General features: G+C 40.8%; 1 protein-coding gene across 4 annotated transcripts in view; it reads right to left on the bottom strand.

Moving 5' to 3' along the window:
• MIB1 (MIB E3 ubiquitin protein ligase 1) overlaps positions 1 to 24,846 on the bottom strand; it is an 80,343-nt gene that overhangs the window by 13,154 nt on the left and 42,343 nt on the right. For 2 of the 4 annotated variants that reach the window (XM_080578970.1, XM_080578971.1), the window contains exons 13-17: positions 10,603 to 10,735; positions 10,143 to 10,229; positions 7,145 to 7,273; positions 2,468 to 2,649; positions 503 to 695 (exon numbers count right to left, since the gene is read on the bottom strand). In XM_080578970.1, the coding sequence (XP_080435096.1) occupies positions 503 to 695; positions 2,468 to 2,649; positions 7,145 to 7,273; positions 10,143 to 10,229; positions 10,603 to 10,735 (724 nt within the window). Of the gene's footprint in view, positions 1 to 502; positions 696 to 2,467; positions 2,650 to 7,111; positions 7,274 to 10,142; positions 10,230 to 10,602; positions 10,736 to 24,846 lie in introns of all 4 variants that reach the window. The other 2 variants (XM_080578968.1, XM_080578969.1) reach the window with 1 other exon arrangement.

Raw genomic sequence — 24,846 nt, 5'->3', positions numbered from 1 at the left:
AAAGTGTAATAAAATTCATTGATTCAAAAAATAATAATAATAAAATAAAATAGAAAAAGAGAAAATAAAGATGAAAATAATACTGAATAAAAACAAGCACATAACGAGCTCAGTTTACAGATGAATAATCTTTCCAAGCAGCCCTAAGGAATAAAAGAACTCAGTATAACTGAGGAGATTATATTTCAGGAAGTGCAGCAATTTATCTTAACATGGGAAAAAATAAAACACCTTCAGGTGGCTGTACTATGAACTCTGATGACCTGAGCAACAAAGACATTGACATGGAGAGAGAGAATGAGGGGCAGATAGGACACGAATACAGGCAAACAGACAAGATTATCATACAATGTTGGGACGAGATATCAAAAAGACTGAAAATTCCATCCAGTGAAATACCTGTAAGGCAAAATACAGCTTAAAATATCCACTTTTCCTTGATCTCTTTTTTACTTTTACATTAAAAATAGAAAGAGAAACAGAAAGCTTTGGAAATGCTTACCTTTGTCCTAGACTGAACTTGCTCTTTACAGATGAGGCATTTTTTCACCCGTGGTGAGCACAGAGAACACGTGGCAATATGTCCACACGGGCCAAACAGAGTGTCTCTCTTCATGTCTGAACACACCATACATTCTTCTAAGGTTTCAGAGTCATTGTTGATCATAGACGGACTTCGGGAACCAACTTGACCACTACAAAGAAACCTTGCAGTCAGACTTTTTTTTTTGAACTCACACTGCACATCAATTAGCTGCTTATCTGTATGTCCCTATACATTCAAGCATCAGTGTATATCATAACACAATCCCAACTGTATTTTCCAAAGCGTACAGTTGCCACAAGTGTGAGGTCTCGTGCTCAGATTAGACATTCTTTAGAAACAGACCACGCAAATTGGAATAGCATCTTGTAAATGCAAAAAAAAACCAAAACCTTCCCTCCCATCTCATGAGTTTAGTTTTTAACAGAGTAATAACACCCTATAGATTCAGAACTGCACACCACACCACCTAGAAAGCCTGAATATACTCGTAATACTTTCCAAACGGCAGACTTGTAAAAGAAGCCCCGAACTCCTGAAGTGACCTCACCCTGCATCTGTGTCCTATGCTGCAGCTCACCCAGCAGAGGGAGCATGGGTTAAATGTAAACAGCTCAGTCCTACAATGCTCACAAGCCCATAAAAGGTGGCAAGAAATAAGAACAACCACGGTGATGAGGCTGAGACAGACAAAAAGACTCTGCATAAAATTAAGCACTTTACGTGCTAGGGCAACATCAACAAGAACAGTCTCTCTTTGTGACATTTTGAAAGTACGTTTTTCATTTGCATGCACTGACTTTTGAGCAGAGTTAAGGATAAGAATCGTAAGCCAGTGACAGGAATACAACTAGGACGAGTAGCAAGCTGTAACTTTTCACACTAGGTGCACTTGATGACATTTTGGTGAAATTATAATTCCTTGCTTCTGAGGTGCCAGGCCTAACCCCTCCTTTTCTTTTTGCAAAGTCATGCAGCCATTCAGCCTGACAGGTACTCAAGAGGTACTCCATGCATCCCAGGGTCAGCCCTGAATTCACGTTATTCTGGGTTTTTCTCCATTCCAGTCCTCAAAATTTGCCCAGAAAGATTTCACAGCCTTTGTGGGCAACCAGTCCCGGTGCTCAGTTATCCTTTCAGTGATGTCCCCCCACCTCTTTTCTGGAGTCGGAGTTTTACCAACCTCCAGCTACACTTTGCCACCTCCCTCCCTCCCATATGAACAAGCTTTGTGCTGTGCTTCTAGGCCCTGGTACTGCAATCTTCACCCTAACTGAATGTAATAACCAGTGTTTTTTACTTCCCAACACATCAAAATCCTTGCAAACCAAGCTTCAGGGAAAAAAACAAAAACAAAACACTACCCTGGTGACATCTAGTCCAATTCTCTAAAATTGCTACAACCCATTCTTGCTTAGAAAGAGCCTCTTCAAAGTAACCAAACCCCAAATCTATTCAGTCTCCCTCCTTCCCAATAAAATTCCTCACAGCCTGGTCAGATACCTGTTTTTCCTTTAATTACAAACCTCGGCTTTTCCAAACGCACTGATATAATGCCTGCAGCAAATCCTCAGCACAGGAGGTGAGTGAGAACAGTAAGCAAGCCCTACTCAGACCCAGCTACCACACGACAGGAGTGCAACCCACCGTGGGCTGGTACCAGCCAGAGGAGGAGCAAGGCCTGGGAATGAGGCACAGTTCAAACTTCAGAGTGTGAGACTGTTGTGAGACTTGCATAGGTTTCAAGGAAGGTACGTGTAGATAGTATTCAGTGTATCACAGAATACAAAGAATTGAGTGAAAGCCAAGAAAAAGCCTGCGTGTTTTAACACTATAGGTAACAAAAGCACGATGTTTTAAATGCATCAGTTGATCTACAGAAAACAGAGATTCAGAAACGGGGTATTTTATTAATATACATACCTGACTTTTTCTTTGTGGCATTTAGCCAGCGCTTTGCAGAGGCTGGGATCAGGGCAGAGATCGAGAGGAGACTGCCCCTTCTTATTACGAATGCTGAGGTCAGCTCCGTTGGCTGCCAGGAAGCAGGCAATGGATGCTGCACTCTTCTTCTCCGCTCCCTGAGTGCCAAGTCCCATTATTAACTGAAAGACAACAAATACGTAAGCAACTTGAGAGACTCTCTACAGTTACGAGCAGTCTGGCCAAAGGAAAGCACGAGCACATACACACACACACGTACGAATCTGAAAGCCCACGGAAGCGACTCTAGAACTAAAAGCAAAACTACCGTATGGTTGCTTAATTCTGTACTCAATTTTCCTTTAAGGAACTACGATTCTGCAAGGAATAGTTCTCCTATTGAAGCACTCCATCTCCTGCACGCTGCACACACTCGTCAAGGGGCTGTCCTACTACACAAGCGTTAAAGGGCATAGTCCCACTGGGTCTATACTGGAAATACAGCCAAAGCACGCTAAAATTGCTGAGTACACATGAGAAGGTACCACCACTGCACCTGGACGGAAAACACAGCTGGGCAGAGAAGTGAACACACTTTTAGTAGCCTAGTGAGTAATGCACCTGCCCAAGACAGACTTAATTTTAGCTGTCTTCTCAGCATGGAGGGATTTAAAGTCACCTTCCTGTCCCTAATCATGTAACACTCCTTCACCCTTTCACAGCTACTACTGTATCTGTGTATTTTCTGAACTAGTGTAACTATTATGCACGATCCGCAGGGCCAGCCAGAAAAACAAAGAGAGAAGGCTCACTCCCACAGCCCCACAATGACAGGATTCACCTACTCTGGAGTATTCTGGGCCTTCTCCCAGCACCTTTTTGCACTAAAGCTTGATCAGATAAAATGCAGAAGTGTAATGCAGACTACATATCGTGTGAAACTGCTGGCACCACCAAGAGTCCCTCAGCAAACCACACAGGACTGTTATTCAAAGGAGCAGCCTGGGCACAGCTGGCACAGATTCAATTCAAGGAGTTTTAAGTGCTGAATTCCGGAGTCACAAAGGCTTCGACACTGGGAGAGAGGCAGGATTTTGTACACACCTCACTCCCACTAATTGATTTAAGTACCCAACTTGACCGATTTACATTATTCTATCCCACTTCTGTTTTGTGCAGTCTATCCCTGTACCTCTCCTTCTAAAAGCTGGGTGTCAAGTACCACCCTTAAAAAAATTAATGATTATTACCCTAGACAAAATGATTTTTTGTGTTTAGAGAACTAGGTGTGCTATTTTAGATGCTGCAGCATATAGGAATAAATTTCAAATACCAGATACCTGTCCCATATCCAAAGGTTGCGTACCTTTGAGTCTGTACCATGAAGAAAACAGTCTTCAAAACCTCTCTAGTTACTTCTCCTAGCCCTCAGAGGTGACTTGTGAAGAACAAAGCTGGGTTTGGGCCCATACCTTGCAGCATGTGAAGTATGCCTTAGAATTCTCTCCCCTGCCTTGATTATCTGCAAGATTATCTTTGCCATCATACAGCCATCCAGTTTTAGGAAAGCAATTTAAAAAAAATAAAAATCAATCTACAGTTCCTTCTAACTGGATTTTTTTATATAAACAAATGTTAACTAAGTGCTACAAGACTCTTGAAGGTTGCTTCACGAGTTCATGGATACTCGTGGTCCAGCACACTTTCCTATGATCAAATAAAAACTGCATAGCTTGAAAGATTTCATAACAAGGCAAACAGTAAGTTACAGACAGAAATTGGTTTGCGGTGTTCAGATCACGAAACCAGTTTTGTTTAGAAATTCAGCCCGTTTCTCTGCACTTCAGTTACAGCATTAGCTGAAGTGAAGCACAGACTTTATCTACAATCTGTCTACCTTGGGTCCTGTCTGTAATCCAGCTGTGGCAGCACAACGCCCAGTGAAAGCCGATTTGCTCTGAGGTTGGCAGAGCAGACGTTCTTTGAAGGCATGCCTGCAACCAATTTGCTCTAGTCCTCTCTTAGTTCCTGGGACACGAGTTCTCTTACCATCCACACTTGCACCTCACGGGCTCTGAGCTGTTCCAGAATGAAACAACTATTGTTGTTTCTCCAAGAGGAAAATCAAACACAGCTACCAGGATATTTTGCTTCACTCGGTATGGGCATACACTACGCCAAGACTGGCTCCTCCACCTGGAACAGTCACCAACATCATTCAAGAAAATCTCGAGTCCTAAAATACCTCTGCATGCTGTATGCTTTAAAATCATCAAGACAATATCACAACACATGACACTTGGTAGTTTGAAACATTTCAGGCACACAGAATAGAGAAAAAAACAACAAAAGCAAAAACAGACATTATGTCTTCGGGCCAGTATAGCTGCAGCAAGTCTCCTCTGGAGGAGGCTAGGTCAGAAATGTATCAGCACAAGCCAGTCCCAGCCCATCCACCCGCAGGAAAAAGTCTCTTCCTGGCATAATCCACACAAACACTAATTATTGTCTGCGTTATTTTAACTACTGACCCCTCAACCAGTACGTGACCTGACTGACTTCCATCAGAGTTCCTTTAGTTTAAACTAGCATTTATGCAGTGGCTACATTTTAGATCTTAGAAGTGTTTTAAGGGTCCAGAAGATGCCTGTATTAAAATACATGACATCATATAAGGCCGTGGAATTATATGTTTATTTAGAATAAAAAGTGTCAGAGGCTAAGGAACACTGCATCTGTAATAAAGGAACTGAAATGACTTCTTTTATGGTGTTGGGGATTGGACTTCAGAAAAGTTCTCCTCCTCCCAACTGTACAACCTTCATAAAGAATATGTTAATAAAATACACTTATTATTCATATTGACGCCTAAAGTCGGTAGGGCTATCTGTACTGCCAACTGTCGACAACATGCATTTTAAATAGTCTGTCTTAACAAAATAGCAACTGAACAAAACTGACAAAAATTGCTTCAGTTATTACAACAGCTTAATACTGACATTCACAAGGAACTACTAGAATCAATACTAAAGATTCCATTCCATAAAATTCCACTTATTTCATAAGTTCCCAGTGTCAGTAAAGTATGTTTTGTATTTAAGCCGTGCTTAAAGGAAAAAGTAACAACGGGTAGGTTTTCAACGATGTTGCTGTTAAACATGAAACAGCTTACTAACAAACAAAATAAAAAATCCAAAATATAAAATCCCACAAGTGAAATTTTATTTCAGTTGAAAATACTGAAAAAGAATAACTGTTGAAGTGCTATACTACAATGATGCACCCTAGGGCTCAGCAGGTTGGTATCTTAAAGACAACAGCCCAAAGTTGTTGTCTTTAAATTACCAACCAAAGTGAAACCAAAAATGTAAATTTGTTTAAACCAATACAGCTCAAATGAAACTACAAGAAAACAGCATGGAGAAGAAAACAAAAACTAAACCGTCTTTTTCTCTGAAAGATAAAACTAAAAAAAAAAATTTTTAAGGTGAAAACCACACGTCTTGTACTAAAAAACTCAAAACACAACTCATCCAGTTTCGTTGTGGGTATCACTAAGATAGACAGGCAACTGAGAAACTGATGTATGAAATGCTGGATCTGAGAAAGAGCACTTGCTTCCTGTTCATTCATTTCAAAATTAAATACATGCACACAAAGGATTTTGACGAGTCTCACAGAGTCCATTTCAGATCATGGAAACACATCTGAGCTGCAATTGGTTTCTTCCCGTACCTTGAAAGGACACGGGTATTTTTTTATATATGGCGGCCATACTTAGGCCGGTGTATGTCAGTGAAATGAAGAAGCCAATTTGAAAAATATTTGTTGTACAGTCGAATTACTGTTCTGAACAAAGACTTTTCAATCAAGTTGTTTTTGAATGAAATGCTGCAACTATCACATATAGTTAAAATTAGAAAAAAGTATTATGATATTGGTAACAAATGACTCAGCAAATCTGATTCCCTGTTACGCTGCACATCTTCACTATTTACAGGAAAAATGCTGTTTGCTTTCCACAATTCAAGTCACTCCATAATTTTCCTTTTCCTATCAGCAAAACTATAAAATTCATCTTTGCACATACTCTTTGGACAGCTTTTCAGGTGTGAGCATTTTTTTTTTTTTAGTAAAAAGATTTTGACCTTTATTAACGGGAGTTTGACTATTTCCTTACTATAGCACCATTTCTGATATTAACTCTGTCAGGCAGATACTTAGCAAATCAACATGCAAAGATTAAGAATGCTTTGTTCTAACAGAAGAAGCTTTTAGAAGGTTAGAGAAGCAGCTAAACAATTAAAGCTATGAAGTCATGCAAGATGCTGAACCACAGAAAACATAATTTTAGTCTTATTCCGTACTGTATTACTGTACGTTTGATTTTTGGCAGCCACACGCGTTTGCTATGAAAGAGTGCTGCAGAACTATTTTGAACCCATATTTTTCTTTAACAAAGGCAGAGACTAAATGTTAAAAACTCCATAAAAAAAATCTGCCTACACTGCAATGTAATGCGGGATATACTTTAACTTATGCTGCCAAAAAACAGTTCAACAGTACAGAAACTATATAAGCTACAATAATAAAGAGACAAATGCATAGAAAAAAAAAAGGAATAAATAAATGCATTTTATTTACTGTGTTCTTTGATGGCTCCCAAGCAGTATCTACCTTGCCCACATCTTGCATGTCTTGGAGTTGGCGGAGCTGTGACAGGGTGTGGTGCCTCAGGGCTTCATGCAGGGGAGTATCCCCATCTTTATCCTGAATATCCAGCTTAGCACCTGCACGGACTAAGAGCTGAAAAGAGAGAGAACTCCATTTTAAAAACCAAAAAACAGCTACTCGTTCCATTTAAAAATTAATTTCAATGAAGTATTTGGTTTAGGATGCACCAAAGGGTTATATGCACTTAGGGTCCAAAAGGTTTATATATATATATATATATATATCTTGCTACATTTCACAGTAGAGTTTATTTAAATTTATTTCTCTTGCTTCAAGCTCAGCCTCCAACTGAAGCCTTTACCTCTTCCAAACATCAACTTTATTTCAGCAGAAGCCTTGTGCATGGCTGAGTGAGAGACAGATGCATTTTACAGGATTCCTTCTACCTTTAACTCTTACAAGAAAGCCTACAATGCAATCTATTAGAGTAACGTATCAGAAACGGAACAAAATGGGCAAAACTTTAGATATGCATATATTCCGCAATAATAGGTTTCAATGACCTCAAAGATCACCACCTTCACACCATGCTGAACTTTACAACTTAATGTATAATAACCTGCTAATGTACAGTATCCTCAATTAACAAAGTAGTTGAGCACATACTTAGGTTTATCCTTACGCAGCAGAAGACACCGAAACCACTATTACACACCATCTTTGAACGCTTTGGAAAGTACTGAACTGTAAGACTCATCTTTAAGGCTAAAATTAGCCATGCCCCCTACGACATACGTTCCAGTTCATATGATATGAAGCAAGCCTAAGGCTGCATAGGCCCTCCCATTCATGCTGCACTTGCACCCAGCTCTCCCCTGATTTGATGCACCAGAACTTTCTTAAATATGCTGTCACACAAAACAGCCAACACATGCTGACAAATAACAATGCCCTTAAAAAAAAAATTCTCGTTGGTGCTATTCAGAAACCCACAGATAGCAGCAGCTGATGTTTTAACTTTAGTTTTGAACTTTTGCTACTCTGCAGAACTCTGAATTGCAGTGGAGACAAAAAGCACGGCCTAGAAACAGGAATATACAAAGGGTAATCTCCCTCTTTAGAAACAGCCTGCTTGCAAGGATTTCAGCCTCTCCGAATCAAAGGATCTCAGACTCTAGAAAAGGCTAAAATTAAAATACCTCAAAAGGAATTCAGAACTTCTATGTCAAGGAAATGCCTGTCTGTAATTGATTGCAGCTTATCATTTCCCCCCAACCCTTTCTTCCACAGCTGAAAGCAAAAAAAAACCAAACAGCTGAAACTCACAACAGTCCTCTGGACATCTTACACTCTCTAAATGGACTTACTCTGACCCAATTTTTCTTACGCTCACATCCTGTCTGCCACTAGCCATGTTCTGTTTCAGAGTTTCTCCTGGAAACAGTAGCATGTTATGAAAATTTCCCTGTCACTGCTATGGGTTTCTAGTAATCCCTCTGAAGAAAATCTAAGAGAAAACTCTTTTCAGAGCAACCTGGAATCCCTGTCTACCACGGAAATTCAAGGCCTTTGCAGAAGTTAAAAATAATAATAATAAAGACCAAAAAAAATTAAAATTAAAAAAATCCCCCTTTGTCATGACTGCAGAGCTTTCAAAAGAACCCTGCTACCTTTGACCACTATTCCACAGATGCCTGAGGGTACAACCCAACCCTGGAAAGTACCCAATAGGAATTAAATTTGAAATATAGGAGCCAACATGTTCTTTGCATGGCTGCATGAGTTATTTTAGGACTTCTCAAAGCTAATCCAGCTCTGAAGTAGGGCTGCTCTATAGGGTCGTTCACGTAAACATTCTTGGATGTAAGTATGTCAACCCAACCCATATACCAGCACTCCAACGTGCCTACCTTCCTGTCATCCGCTACGTTGGTATTGTGTTCCCAGGTGCCCTGTCAGTTCCCGAAGGGCACAAGAGCTCACCAAATAAATATAGCTGCAGAAAGGCTTGCAGAATGCAAGTGACTCTCCGAAACCATTCTTTGGTAGCAAGTGGTTCCAGATATAGGGCCGTATCACATGTTTCACTGTAATGGGATCACATCCATCAACCCGTGGAGATGGAGAAACCTTACAGCAAAATAATGCCAGACAGAGCCACCGACACAGCTCTGCACCGGGGGCACAATTCTCTCTAAGCCCGAGTAAAAATAATTTTTTAATATAGGATGATTCTCACAACACTAACACAAAAACTACACAGAGGGCCCAGGCCAGGCTGATGGATTCACTTATAGCAAACATTTCCTACAGCACTGAGCACTCTCTCCAAGCCTCAACAGCCCACTCCATGCCAGAATGGGCAAGCTGTGCTGGACTCCAGCTTCCCATGCCATCAACAGTTTTGTTAAATTATTTTTTTTTTGTTAAAAGTATTAAACTTTTGCAATCATGTGCGCAAGAACAGAAATTGCATTACTTTCACTGCTGATTTTATTACTGCTTATAGCTTTCCCAAGCTAAGAACAGGGAAAGCTACACACTCAGGAGTGAAACTGATAAAAAATGGTATCTCACCTAGTTAGTTTGCAAAAGCCAAGAGCAAAAATAATTACTCATCAAAAATGCTATTCTGAGGTCCCATTACAAGACCATAAAGCTCAGACAAATTATAGAAGAACACACAGAAGATCGCCCTCACTCAACAAGAAGGGATGCCGGAATTAGCAGCCACAGAGAGGAGACCATAATATATATATATATACAAAAATTTAGCATTCCTGAAATTTCCTTCCTATTGCCTACTGACCTTCTGTACTGTTGGTGGGTTTCCACATTTATCAGAATTAATCATACAAACATTCAATAGCTGTAACACGCTGCTAAACCTTTTTTTTTTTTTTTTTTTTTTTAAGTTCATGAAGCATCTCTGCCTTAACAGCTACACTCAGCTTGAACAAAGCACCATTCATCTTATGGCTGACTGCAACAAGATACTTACCCTAACAATTTGCGTGTGCTGTCGTTCAACGGCAAGGTGCAGAGCAGTTTGCTGGTTTACGTTCTGGATATCCAGGTTAGCATTGCCCTGAAAGATATTCAGAGCATTAGACCATTACCATCACAGCAATTCGTCTACAGGCAAGGCAGTCGATTAAGGCACCGAATAAAACCCTCACTATGATTCCCACTTGAGAGCAGTAGTGATTAGCTACTTTAATTACTCTCTGTTCAGACGCTGATGTCTTGAATCAAACCAGGTATCAAACTGTCCAGTCTCCCTGCACTACTAGGCCATTGTAATGATCTCAAAAGCAAGTTTGACCTTTACAGCTCACCACGTGGCCTTCCCTGCTCCACTGCTTCTGCACTGCGATTGCAGGCAGCAGCAGCAACCTATTTTCACATCAGATGGTTAATTGAAGTGGGACACTTAAATCCTCCTGAGAAAAGAGCCCTACCTGATGCACCAGAAGTTCAGCCACTTCCACGTGGTTATTGAGAGCTGCCAGATGCAAGGCAGTGTAACCATCATCTTTTTTCTCATCAACAATCCACGGTCGTGGCAACTTGGACAGCAATACACGCATTGCACTGAAATAAATAAGCAGAGACGGCATAAGTGCATTTGTGAAGGATTTGCTGAATGACAACGGGACAATAGCAAAAGCAGTATTCATTTGCAGAACTACAAAGCAGCAGTGACAGAAATAACATTAGCCATTTCTCAAAAAAGAGAAAAGTGGGTGAAAAGTTGTACCAACAGTTCCAAAGTCTAAAAATTTCATGTTCAGTTCCTTCCAGAAGAAGTACGCAAACAAACCAGCCAATCACCCTGCGCCAAAAATTACCCTAAATATTACTCACAAAGATTCTGAAACATAGAAGCCAGAAATGCTTCTCCCTGAAAATCTTCATGGCAAACTTTACTTAATTATTTAAGAAACGAGTTTCATTACACATTGGTTTTCTTGAAAATCATTACTTTATGAATTGATGCTATTGTCCCTAACAGTTAAGTCTTTCTATTTCTAGGATAAAACTGAAGCAAGATCTTTTAGGAACAGAAGAAATGAATGCTGAAACTGTAAAGTGAGATTAGTGGAACACAGGAATTTCAGTAACTGACAGTAGCCGAGTTTAAGAAACCATGGCAGTGTCCAGTAGTCTACCCCACTTCTCTATGTGTTTACCAAGACACCTACCAAGGGAAGTGGATTTATGGCGAAAAGCAACCTGATTACTGTAGTATTAAAGCAGGCTAAAATCCATGAAATGCAAAGAAGGCAGCGAAAAAGGCATTAATAACGCAACGCAAGATGAACAAATTGGTCTATCTTGTATTCTCTCAGAAACACACTTTTCTCAAGCTCACCTGTCTTTGCCTAGCTTTTGGAATAGGCAGGTAACCAAACTTGATTCCCTTATCGTTTTGTATTTGTAAACAGTACACGTAGCTCCCTTACGGCCGTTGCTCAGAGAAGAACAAAAAACCAGAAACTGCTATAATCTTGTTCTAGAAAACCTCTTCTATCAACCTGATCTTTCCCTTCTGTTGAAGCAAGGTGTGATTCACAGGAGAAACAGACGTTCTCCACAAAATTTAAACTTTAAAATCCAATACTAGCCAACACAAGTGGAAGCACTGAATTACAAGCCGCCTTGCAATGTAGGTACCATAACTGAATCAAACGGTTCTTCATTAGCCACCTGATATTCCGAAGGCAGAGTTTCAATAAATATTCTCACAAAGCGAGCCTTTTACTCAAAAAATATTTGCAGCGGATAACAATAAGCCATCTGCCCTTGTAAGCAATAACTTAGCTCCTGATTCATTCCACTGACCGGTTGCCTTGAACATCCACATGGCATAAATGCTACTCACTCCTCAGCTCTGTCTTAACATAAGCCAACGAGTTCCCCGTAAAACAAGCAAAAAACTGCGGTTCTGGCATGGTTCACTCCAACGAGCAGAAATAAGAGTCCCCAAGGTAGCCTGCTGTATCGTTAAGAACATGCACTCCTTCCTCTGCACTACTGGAGCTAACAACATTGGCTTCTTAAGCGTCTCCCTGTGTTCTCCTGATCCTGCAGAGCTCACTAGACAAACCCTGTTTCACCCTCCTCACACCAAAACTGTGGCTTTTCTCCCGATTCAAAGTGTACAAAGTAACCACCATGAAGTATAACTGCATCTTCTGGCCCCAGGCCCCGAAGGAGACTGATGACCAACTGCTGCGCTGCGTGTCCACCGCCAGTGTGCTCTGCAGGGTTGTCCTCTGCAAAACCACAACATCTTCACCAGGAACCAAATGCATTTGGCTGTCTGCGGGTCACCTCCATCTTCTCAGACCTCAGCACAAGCACGGCTTTCTCGAGGTAAGCGCACAATTTAAAAGAAACAGTTCTCCATCTCTTGATTTTTTGTTTTCCTGGCAGAACTAAGCTTCTTGCTTCCTCACAGTCTACATCACTTAACACAGCAAAGACCACAATGCTTAACAGGCCGTACACTGCTCAGCTTCTGTTCATCACACCTTCTGCAGGTTCTGTCGCATGCTAGGAGAAAAAGCTAGAATATTTGAAAAAACAACACAAATTCTTTCAAAGACTGAGGATTTGAAGATTTGAAGACAACTGCAGCTACATCTTGAGGAACGCTATGGCAAGGCACAACACCCAGAGAAGCGTTTCTCTAAATATAGCCAGCCTGTCTCCAAAGTAGTTCTGGTCACTGAACAAGGAACAGTTTAGCCATCCCAGCTTACATTTTATGTCCTTGTCTTCCGTAAGGAAATGAGGAAACTGCCAACTCCACGGATCTAAAGCAAACTAAAATAATACTTAATGTACATTCACGTACTTTAACAGATGCATTGGGAAGTGAGCGTGCTTCAGAAACATTACTGTTGCTATTTCTTTAACACCTCATCTCTAAGAGAAAATTAAGAAATTAATGTAGCAATTTTATATACTATGAAAAATACCACTCATCCTAATATTTGCAAGAGCACTAGCCTCAGCAGTTCTGTTTTCACATCTTTTCCCACTTAGTTTACTGTCAAACACCAGCAAGACTTTCTTCTGAAAATCATCTGTAAAATATTTGGGGGCTAAAACAGTATCTTATATAAATGAGATGCCTGGTATGTTTTTGGATGCTTTTAAAATGCTTTATTCCTACTGAAAAAAAAAAAAACCAACAACAAACAAACAAAGAAAAAACAGTAGGACCAACAAAACAACCAACCTCTATGCAAAACAGAAACTTACATTACTTCTCACCGTGAAGCATCAGAGGGCCAGTAACTAATACTCAGTTTCTTCTGCCTGTGCAAGTCAGAGACCACACTTCCCTCTCTACCAGACCTCACTAACTTACTGGACAGCAGGATGGAAGGATGGTCTTATGGACACGACACCTTAAAATGCAGCGAGGCATTCATATGCCTCAAGTGGAAAATTCCTTTAAGTTGTTCAGTGGCTGCAGCCTCCTTCCCACCAGCTCAGAGGCAGCTTCCTTCAACACACACGACTGCGTTCCTTCATTGCAGGCTTCCCTGCTACCGCTATTCTGTTTTGCAGGATTTTCTAGAGCTGCTGCCAAAACGTTGACAACTTGGCTGAGTGGCTATCATTCAGAACAGTTCTCACTGAAACAAGCGTGCACTGTACCATAAAAAGTCATGTCAGTGAATCAATGTTACATGCCAATTACACAGCCATTCTTAATTCACAGTTCCACACACAGTATTAATGACGAAGCTGAACTGTGCTGCTCCTTTTTCAGGACCGCAATGCTGATGTGGTCCTGAAAACTTGCTTTCAGCTTGTATACATTAAAACAGAAAACAGACTTCTTTCGCTGTAATTGCATTAAAAAGAAATCAGTAAATCTAATGGTAACCATGAAATCAGCTGAAGAAAACTCTTCTGACTAATCATTTGCAGTTTATTCAGCTGTTACAGATTACACGGCTAATTGAATTAGCTTTAAAGATTATTGATAATTTGTGTAAAAGCCCTGTTAAAGCACCAAATTTATGTCATTGCTATGCTAACTACATTTTTTTTTTCTTCTACAAAAGGTAAGCTTTGGCATTTGTTGCTCTGCAGTATGTACAGATTAGCAAGAAGCTGATAAAGATCTTGGGCTGTTTTCAGTTCCTGGTCGCCTTTTACTAGTTCAATCTGAACCCTGCTAGGTAGGATAACAAAAGAAAAATTTGGTGAAACTTTTAGAGGAAGCTGTCTGTAAAGCCTTGAAGGGGTTGAAGAAACCATTTCATCTTTCACAGGAGCTAAACACCTGCTCAGGGAAAAAGGTAAAGAGAGAAAGCACATGTGTGGGCAGAGACTGAGGTATCTGTTGCTTTCCCTGACCCAGCTGTTGAGGGGCACAATAACTTAGAAAACCCACCATAATTTATATTTTCTCTGGAGGGGCTGCCTTCTGGTCTGGCCTATCTGCCGACAATATGACAACCTAGGCTTTAATAGTTAGAAGAGATTGGGTACAAGAAACACCCATAAGGAATCACGGCTTAACATATATATATATATATTTAAATCATGCATAATGCAAGGATGCAAATTCAACAGCATGAATTTTACGACAAAACAGTCGTCAGTGTCATGACCAACAGCTTTAACATATGGTATACTATTCATTGTCAACCTATAAACAGGATCTGTTTCTTCGTGCGGTATTTTACTTACAGAATTTTTACAGATGCTCACATTCCCTGAAAACGCCACGTACAATAACAGCTTTATGTGAACAGTCTGCAAGGTAAAGGCACTTGCAGCACGATGAAACTACCACCTTGTTGCAAAGAAAAGATTTGAGATTTAGAGTTCTTAATTGCAAAGCTATCCTTCTACGCTGTTCAAAAATATGTAAAGAAAGAACAGAAGGAAGATTCTCTGCTACCAACTGCAATTTGACTGCAGCGTCATAAATGGGGAAGGGCAGTGGGTTGGCTTTACCGGTTTTTTTAATGTTTTTTTTTGTTTGTTTTTAGTAAAGAACAGATACTTAGGTTTAAAATAAAAGAGATTGACCACTTCACATCAGCTTAAGCACATTTAACTTAAATTGCTACCACAAGACATGGTCCCACTTCTCTCTACGCTGCCGATGCAAGCGTGGCGCTGGCTGTACAGACGCGTCACCCTCCAGCGAGTGGAACAACCTGCCAGGCTCTCGATCTGGTAAGCCCACTTTCAGTCAGATCAATGATATCATCCAGCCTGTGCTGTGACTTCCCGACCACTACCAGTGGGAGGAACGAGGAAGTGATGAAGCCGGAGCTGCAGGGAGGGCAGCCTGCCCTTTTCAGAAGCAGTCTGAGATCAGCATAAACTGATCGGGAAACCTTATCTCTAAGGGCTGGAATGATTCAGTGCGCTTTCTATGACAAGTTTCTCTCCCCTCCTGCCATTCTCCTACCCCAGGCCAGCTTTCCACTGTCACAGGGTGACATGGTTTCCTCCTATGGAAGATATTTTACAGTAAATCGTGGCTTCAAGGATTTCCCCCTCAGCTTCTTCTCCGCTCATTCCCACTGCTGCTCAGCTCAACCTGTTCACCTGTTTCCTGCCATATCCACAAACAGCTAAAGGAACAGATCAGATCTAAAGACAGTTTCCACTGCAAAGTTTTCCTTTAAGGCTATACAGTATGATATGTATTTTAAAACACCAAAAAAGCAAGACTACCTTTTACTTATCCCATTCTTGAACTCTGACTACATTTGCTCCACTTTTAGAAAACTTCTTTAAAAATTTAAGTTGTTTTTTTTTTTTTTTTAAAAAAAGCATGGTCCCACTACAGCATCTAAAAAAACCTCCTCCTTCTGTTGGATTACTTCTCATGTGGAGTACTACTCTGATCCTGTTCACCGTGAAGCCGAAGAAATATTTGTACCAACACAGTGCAAGAAGTAACGCAGGAGCAGGACAGTGCTATTTTTGGCAACGATATGACCGTAAGTGAACGTCAGCACACAACTTTAAGCCAAATCCGTTCCCCGATCTGCTTCACAACACACTCACTGTGCAGGCCAGAGAGCTACGCTGGAAAAACGAAGGAAGCATCCCTCAGGAACAAGTAACAAGCACATTAACACCTTGGACAGGTATTGCTGAGCGCTCTGTATCATGGAATGAGAGCTCAATATTTCATATCTACCTCACTGCTCAGTTAACATGAGTCTGAGTAATAAGCAGGTTGTTTCCTTCTTTTTGTCTCAGTATTTCCAAGTATGCCTTGGTATTTGAAGAATTGATTTCGACATACATTAAACTAACGAAACAACAAGGTATATCAATTTGTACGTGAGCTACAAAAACATACTCTATATTAGCCGAAATCTTGCACAGCAATTTTGTGTTAAATGCACGATTTTGAAACAGTTGGGAAACAAAAAAATGATTTTTTACCAGAAAGCTATGCTGCAAAAGTAGTTACGGGATAAGCAGCTACCAAGCACAGGGCAAAGACGACGCAAAAAGAGGAGGAAACAAGGAGAAGTGTAAATGCAAGACAGCGGTTCGTTCAGGACTTTGCAGCTCCTACCTTAAATGCACTCCCTGCCTTAGAGCACTGAACTTAAATGTATCAGTAACTACTAATTGCATCAGTATTCACTGGGATGAGCTTTATATGTTTTAGACTGAGAAACCTGTCAGCATTTTTACTCTTTCTGCTCCTAAGTTACAGAAAGACTTTTGTCTGAAAAGACAGAGCGCCTTGAAATGGTTGGGTTCCTTGGCTTGTTGTATTTAAGCGGGTACGTTTTGGCTACTTTATTCTGAGGAAAACATTGCATATATTCCCCACGGTCATAAAAAATGCCCTTTTCCTGGTTTGAGCGTGTAAACGCCGGCCCTGTTACAGACCAGATGTGTAACTGGGTGTATGAGGCAAGTGGCGTCAGTTCGGATTTTTCAACCATCCTTTCCTCCTTCGCGACTTTTTAAAGAACACCAGAGGCCGACTCCCATTTCGCTTTCTTCCAGATAACTTTATTGCTCGCCGCAAAACCCCTTACAGAAACGGCTCCTCACACAAACCCCCCGCCGAACACCCCGGGCAGGGGAAGCCGGGGGCCGGCGGGGGCCGCCCGAAGCCCCTCACAGGCCGCCTCCCCTCGGGCCCGTCCCCGCTTTATTTGGCGGTGCGGCGGCGGGGGCCGCCAGGCCGCTCAATCGATCGGCGGAGCGCGGCGGGGCTCGGCGCTCGGCAGCGCTTTCAGCGAGGGTTGACTAAATATGGTCAGGGAAGAGCCGGGCGCGGGGAGCCGGCCGGCCCGGCCGCGCGTGTTCCGAATGCCCGCCCGCCTATAAAGCCCCGCCGGCCCCGCTCCCGCCCGCCGCGGGGGCCGTGAGGGAGGCAGCCCCGGGGCCGCCGCCGGGAGCCCGGCCCCGAGCGGGGGAAGGCGCGGGGCAGGGGCCGAGGAGCCGGAGGACAGCGGCACTTGCCGCGGGAGGGCGCGGGGGGTGGGGGGGCGCAGCGCGGGGGGCATTTTTTTTATTTATTTTTTTTTTTTTCCTCAAGTGACTCCCAACTTCTGGGGCTTCTTTTTTATTTTTCGGCTTTTTCTTTTCCTTTTTTTTTTTTTTTTTTTTTGCCTGTGATTATCCTCACCTGACAGTGGGCTAAGTTCACCTTCCCATGGCTTCCTAGCATCCATCCTTGGACTCTTAGCTCTCAGTCCAGCAGACCTAAGGTATCATTTCTATACGGCAGCGTCCATCTTTGACACCCCAAGCGAGGCGGCAGGTGCCTCCGCGCCTTTTTTTTTTTTTTTTTTTCCTTATTTATGATTTTGGGAGGGGGCCGGGGAGGGGGGGGGGGTTAAGTTCTGTGCATTTAAGGAGGTGAGGCAGCACCCGCCCCAAAACTCGCCCCCTGCCCTGTCACCAAGAGCTGAGTCAGCGCCTCGGGACCCGACGAGGTGGTGGTGGTGGGACCAGAGGAGATGAGGTGGTGGGACCAGATGAGGTGACACTGGGACCAGATGAGATGACACTGGGACCAGATGGCTGCTGCCGGTGTGCCGCTAGGTCACTACCTCTCTGCCAGCGCCGCATGACAGACACTAAGCGCCCAGGTAATCACACAGCCTCAGCAGACCTGCACTGCTCTGCACGTTTCCAGGATGCCTGTGACTTGCTGCATGTCTAACTTAGCTGCTAGAACGTTTTCGGTCTTTTTTTTTTTTTTTTTTTTGTAATTGTCGTATTAATCCCTCCGCGCTGGGAGCAGTTTGATTTTGAGTGTGGTGAAGTGTCAAGCATTTGTAGTGTAAAGAGCAGGCTGAAAGAAAGCAACATTAGTCCAAAATCCGCAGCAGAAAAGCCCAACTCGTCTGACAGGCAGAATTCTTGCTGAAGAAGATAACCTCAAATATTGCAATGCCATTAACTGCTTAGTAAACAGAGTGACTGCTAGCTTCAGTCAGATACATTATTTTCCTACGCAAGCCACAACTAAAGGGTTATCAACTGTACCAAAAAAAAAAAAAAAGAGCTAACAGCATGGTAGTGCAATGCCGAGTGCTGAAGTAGGTCTAAGGAAAAATGTCAAGGTGCTTTATCTCAGATGTACATGAAGACAACCTACTTAAAACCCCAGAACGCAAACGCTGTAATTCTAATGCTGCATTGCTGTTTCTCCTTGTAGTACTGGGCTGGCTCCTGCTACACTCTGATTTGCTCTCCATCAGCTGCACTAGGTTTTTGTCAGGAGCTGCAGAAATTCTTCCTTCCTCTGCTCTCGTCTTGCCTTACGACTATTACATTTACTAATTGACAAGCTCACTTTAAATTTACCTTCTAGTGCTGCACAGACAAAGCTTAATCTTTACTATTACCCCAACAAACTCCTGAAACTGAAATTAAGCAACCATAAGCTGTATGTGACAGCCCTTTAGAAGTCAAACCCCTACCATACATCAAATGGTTAACTATCATTCCAAACCACAGCACACAGTCTGGCACAACAGGGGCAAATTTGGGTTTGTGTGGTTTGGGTTTTTTTTTTTTTTATAGGTTTGTGTGGTTTGGGGTTTTTTTTTTTTGTATTTTTTTTTTTTTAAGTTTTCATAAATATTTCAAGTGTGGACAAGATTTTAACTGAAGCAGGTGAGTGCCAATTTAGGGAAAAAAAATGCAGAAAACTGTTTGCAGAAGTGTTGAATAGATACTGGCTGTCACATCTGACCTTTGGCCTAACAATCCAAATCCTGTCACAGCAGTTAGAGGTTGTTTTCTTAATTCAATGTCATCATCTTTGCGATAAGCAGGATCACCACTGGCATGTGCAATTATGTTTTTAAAACCACGCTGAACTACAACAGAAATAAGCAGAAACCTGTGAAGAGTTTGCAGAGTACTGTACGGGATGTATGAATGCATGAAAATGGTGCTGGGGAGGGTAAGAAAGTTTGTAACTCCTGTATTAAATGAGTCTGTACTTTCCTTTAGGATGCCAGCACACCAGCATGGAAGTCTGCGAGAAGACCTCAGAGGAAACTGCAGTTTTTATGGTGGAATACAACTACAAATCCCAAGAAAACACTTTGCAAAGCTACCAGAGATTCAACTCTCCATTCAGACTTGGTCGCTGAGAATGAACATCAAGATGCTGCAAGAATTTGGATAAGCACTTCTAATGTCCATGCCATCACAGAGCAATGAACTATAACCAGCTTTAAGCCTCTGTGCAGGTAAATTGCATTGTCGAGTTCAGTTACAGTATTAAGTTTGGATTTCTACCGTCAGTTACTCGTAACAATGTTCTTCCAAAGAAGTATCAACCTGAATTTTACCTAATGAAAGCACTAGTAGGAAGCAAAATGCTTTTCAGGTTCATCTGACAGGTAGTTGAGCAACTCTGTGTGTACCTGCTCAGAGTACATACTTCTTTATGTACCCATATGAACATACAATGCTATGGAATGTAAAGAAGTATGTATTTTTGGCAGGCACGGAACAACCAGTAAGAGGAAACTAAACAGCTGTTGGAAGAAACAGGCTTCCCCCTTGTTTGAATGACATTCATGTGACAAATTAACTTGCTGAGGGCTCAGCTGGTATTGCCAAAGTAACACGTACTTATTAGTACCAAATCACAAAACGTTAAATTAAGTGACCGTAAACGTGGGTAGAAAAAGTTGTTTGTGGATTATAAGCAGAACAGTAGCTGTAAACAAAAAACTCAAAATAAGGCTGGAAACAACCGAAACATACTAATTAAGATCGCAGCATAGCAGCGAACATTACAATTACCAGTACACCTCATTCAAAAGACCCTAAGCAAACCTCAAAAGCCAAATCAATTACCAAAATATATCTCATTTAACCAAGCCATTATTTTATTAATCACAGCAAGTTCTGTGTGCTTAAGATGGCAGGTTTTAAATTTACATCAATCACAGGGTATTTAACCTACAGGCTGCAACTAGGACACAAGCAGAACCAGCTAAGAAATTCAGCCTGTGATTTAGAGAAAAGGATAATCAGAATTACTGAGTATGATAACATCTGCCATTTAATATGTGACACTTAAATCAGAATTTTCTCCAAACCAGCATTCAGTATGCTCACCAAGCTCTGCGATACAAACTGCTCTGTCAGGTTTATGCACAGAAAGTGACAATACAGAGATTTCTGGGCCACAGTTCCTAGTCAGCAGATTAAAGCTATTGACAGATTCCTAAATGAAAACACATTGACAACTAATACTTAGAAGTTAAGTTCCCTTAAATACTATTAAGTTCCCTTAAATACTATTTTCAAATGAACTGAATTTACTGTAAAGCTAGATATAAGAAAATTGGCCAAGCAAATATGATTTTAGAGCATTCAGAAAATTGTAAGACCTCTACGAGAAATATCAAAGCATTGGGAAAAAGTCCCACAGCAGTTTCAAGCTCCAAAAGCAGTATTAATTAAAATATACCAGCACATACCATCCCTACGATGCTCATTATAAAATTCAGAAATGAGGAAAATATAAAGGAAAGCTCCCAGCTCATCAGTCCAGCAATTCCTATTCATAATAGCAGCCTTCTAAAAACAGTTACATGATACATTCATGAAAAGTAGACACATTTGTCCCAGATTAAATATCCTAACTCTACCCATGTACCTACTAAAAATTCTGGGAGGAGGAAAAATAACAACAGGAAAAAAAAAAGGAAATAGGCACCATTTTTAGATGGAGAACCTTATTTTTAAATACTCACATAATTCTCAAATAGCTATTATACATAGCCTGCTATTTTTATTACCTGAAACTACAGAATAACACGTACACAAGAAAGAACATCCTCTTATCAGAACCATTTGCTTAAGTAAAATGTTAAATTTATTTGAAAGCTATTCCTTTTATAAGCAGATATTTTGGCACAAAGACAATGGCGTCTTAACATCTAAATTAAAAACTGGGTTATAGTGGGAAGCAAATCAAACTGTAGTATCTTTTCTAAACGCAGTGATGCTACTGAACTCGACCAGGCTCCGAGAAGCAATTTGGTATTACCAGCAGCTTTACAGAGAGGTTAACTGCTAAGCATTTACGTATTTTACTGAGGAGTTCCTGTCCTCGCCACCAATTGATTTGGCCTCCGCTATATAACCAAACTTTTTAACAGCTTAAATTTATTTTGACAAGTTTTTGGTAACAAGTCGTCATATGTTGTGTTCTTTTGCTGCTTCTTTGTGTAACATCGCAATGCTATTCCGAAACAAAATGACAGTTCTCAGTGATACAGAAGTTAAAATTATATATCGACATTGCTTCCTGCTAGTTCATGTTAGCATATCTCTAAGAATACATATCCAGTCACTCTGAAATGTCACATCCATCACTTAGATCAGCTGTTCAATTTTAACTGAGCACACGCTGAACTTTGGGCATCTGCTGACACAGTTGTAACTCAAACATTTCAACTGTGTGACTGACAGGGATAACAGATGCTGACATTATCAAATGCTACGCGGCTTTTTTTCCACGGCCGTTTTTTGTCCCGATATGGCCAGTACATGCAACTGTATTGCCATCCAAAAGTGCACTTGAGCAGCTGTATCTGTAAAACAGTTCCTGTATAACTGGTAAAAATAGAAACTAATTTTATAGCCATCTTTAATGCTTAAGTCCAAGCGACACACCTGCTATGCTTCTATTAGGATACATGGTGTTGGGAATATATTTACATAAATCTTCTCACCAGTATCAGGCTCTGCAACAAGCAGATGCAGACTATACTTGATATAGTCATTAGAGAATAGCTTGAACTAATGTTGCCTCCTATTTCCCTCTGCAGTCAAAGCTCATAAAGAACTCGGCACACAACGTAAAAAGAGCTATGTAAGCATGCACAAATGTATTCAGGAGCCTTAGCTGAGCAAAAATCAGATGCAACACCAGATAAATCTTTTAAAAACTGCGTTTTTCTGGCATTAAACATGCTTACATATACAATCAACAGTAAAAAAAAATAAAAAAAATGCCCTGCTATATTATATAATCATTCCTAAAAAGTTAATACTAACCAGAGATATAGTGGTGGAATTGAAAGCACTTGACATTTACACTTGTGCTAACCAGCCACAGCACTGGAGCAGCTGCAAAAGGTAACCTGCCAGAAAGCCAAGGGGGGTAGGGAGGTGGGAAAACAAAACCTTCCCTCCAGTACAGTTGAACATAAAGAGGCAAAGGAAGCCTACAGGAGCAGAGCTTGTAAGCATGCTGTTTCTGGTCAGTGCTCTAGAAGTTAGTTACTGGAGATGGAAAACAGTTTAAACTGCAACTGTTAATTTGACTTGAGACTCATCCAAAGAGCCTCGAGAAATAAACAAACGCGTGTACCGTACAGTCCTTGCTGGTACATAGCTTACCATGTTGCCCTCTCCAAATTAATCAAAGAATTTAAATTTGCAGTGACTAGAAACAAAACGTGTAACACAGCAGAAAGCCACATGTTCTTTGTAAACAGTCTGCGTATGCTAAAGGGCCTTAGAAATGTTTTACTGAATTATAACCTTCCTGCACTCCAATGCTTTGCTAAAGCTGGTAAAATGGAACCAAATCACCTCTTCAATGGATTTGGTCCCCTTCAACCAGCTGTAGCTATGCATTGATCACTACAGGATTTTTCGTATTTTTAAATCTGGACACTAAGCCTGTTCAGAGTAATTATGCAGTCCTCTCTGCAGAGGAGCTCAATTATTCCTGGTACTTTGAAGACAGAAGGTAACAAAAAGCATAGTAAGTTCTGTATTCTAAAATTTCAAGGTTGCATCTATAAATAAACAGCTACTGGTCTTTAATATCCTGTCCGTAATTCAGTGAAAATTGATCTCATAACATTTATGAAGACAGGCAAACAGCAAAATAAACAGATTTTCCAATGATTTATTGTCTCCTGTATTTTTTCTCAAGTCTGTTGCCCTTTTAACAGAACTGACCAAAAAGTGATCAAAATATGGGCAGTATTTGCAGTATACAGCAGGCCTACTACTTTCTGGAGCTGTGGGTTTTTTTTGTTTGTTTTTTAAATCATACAAGGGAAGAAACTCCTCAGGGTAGGAGCTGTATTTGCCATCTTGTACATGCTGGGCACATTATTTACTATTTAAAGATAACAAATTTGTCGCTGACCTCAACAGCTACAGGCTAATGTGCTATCTAATTATAGGTCTGCCCATGGAGATTATATTCCTTCTCCAAACGAATCTGAACAAAAGTCTTCTTTCAAAGCATTTCTGACATAATACTTCAGTAAGAGGTTTTAAGAGTATGCTTTTTTTTTTTTTAACATTCAGCTTCAACTAAGCTTCACTTACTTTCTGAAGAGCAAATGTGAAATCAAAGATCGCTTTTACTGTTTCAGAAAAGAATTTAACAACTCTTCAATTACCTCAGAACCTGTCTCTTTGAGGACTCGCATGACTATTGCACACAGAAGTCCTGAGACACTCTAACAACAGCTGACAAATCCCATCTCTCACAGATCCCTGCAGTCAAAAAAATCCCACTGCCAACCAGTTCAAACCATCTGCAAGTATAAAACCAAGGACAGATCTATGAAAAGTAATACAACAGCCATGGGGAAAAATGCAATTCCATTTTGAAACACTACCTCCTCCTATTTGCTTATTAAGTTTATAAACTTAAACGCGATATATATACTCCTCGCAACTGAACAGCAATGTAAATCTGCATCTTACCCCAATATTTTAATTTTTTTGACCTAAAATGTAGCAGAATGCATTGGTCTGAAGAACAGTGGCACATATGTGCAAACTGAGGTCAGCTCAAAAAGCAGCCACTATTTAAGATGCTAACTGCAGTGTGAATAAAGCTCTCTTCACAAGATACAATGCAAATCTAAAGCTAACTGGGGCAACGGATATAAAATACGCCCACACTTCACAGCCGTGTCTTCAAATGAAAATTCTGCAGTCACAGGTATGTGAATAGATCAAACATATCCTAAAGCCGAAAACATGGGAAATATACCCAACCTGTACATCATTCTCAAATTTTACTCTCTTCTTTTCTGTCTGAAAAATCTCATTAACACTGAAGAAGCAAAGTCTGGCAAGCTTTGAGGTTCACAGTACTTTGAAAAAACTCCAAAATAAATGCACTTTTAATATGACTGATTCGGTTAAAAATTACGTATTAAATA

Source organism: Anser brachyrhynchus (assembly GCF_964034855.1).
Source record: "Anser brachyrhynchus genome assembly, chromosome: 2".
Classification (NCBI taxonomy): Eukaryota; Metazoa; Chordata; class Aves; order Anseriformes; family Anatidae; genus Anser; species Anser brachyrhynchus.
Note: the sequence above shows the minus strand (reverse complement) of the source record. Positions and strands in the feature narration are given on the sequence as shown.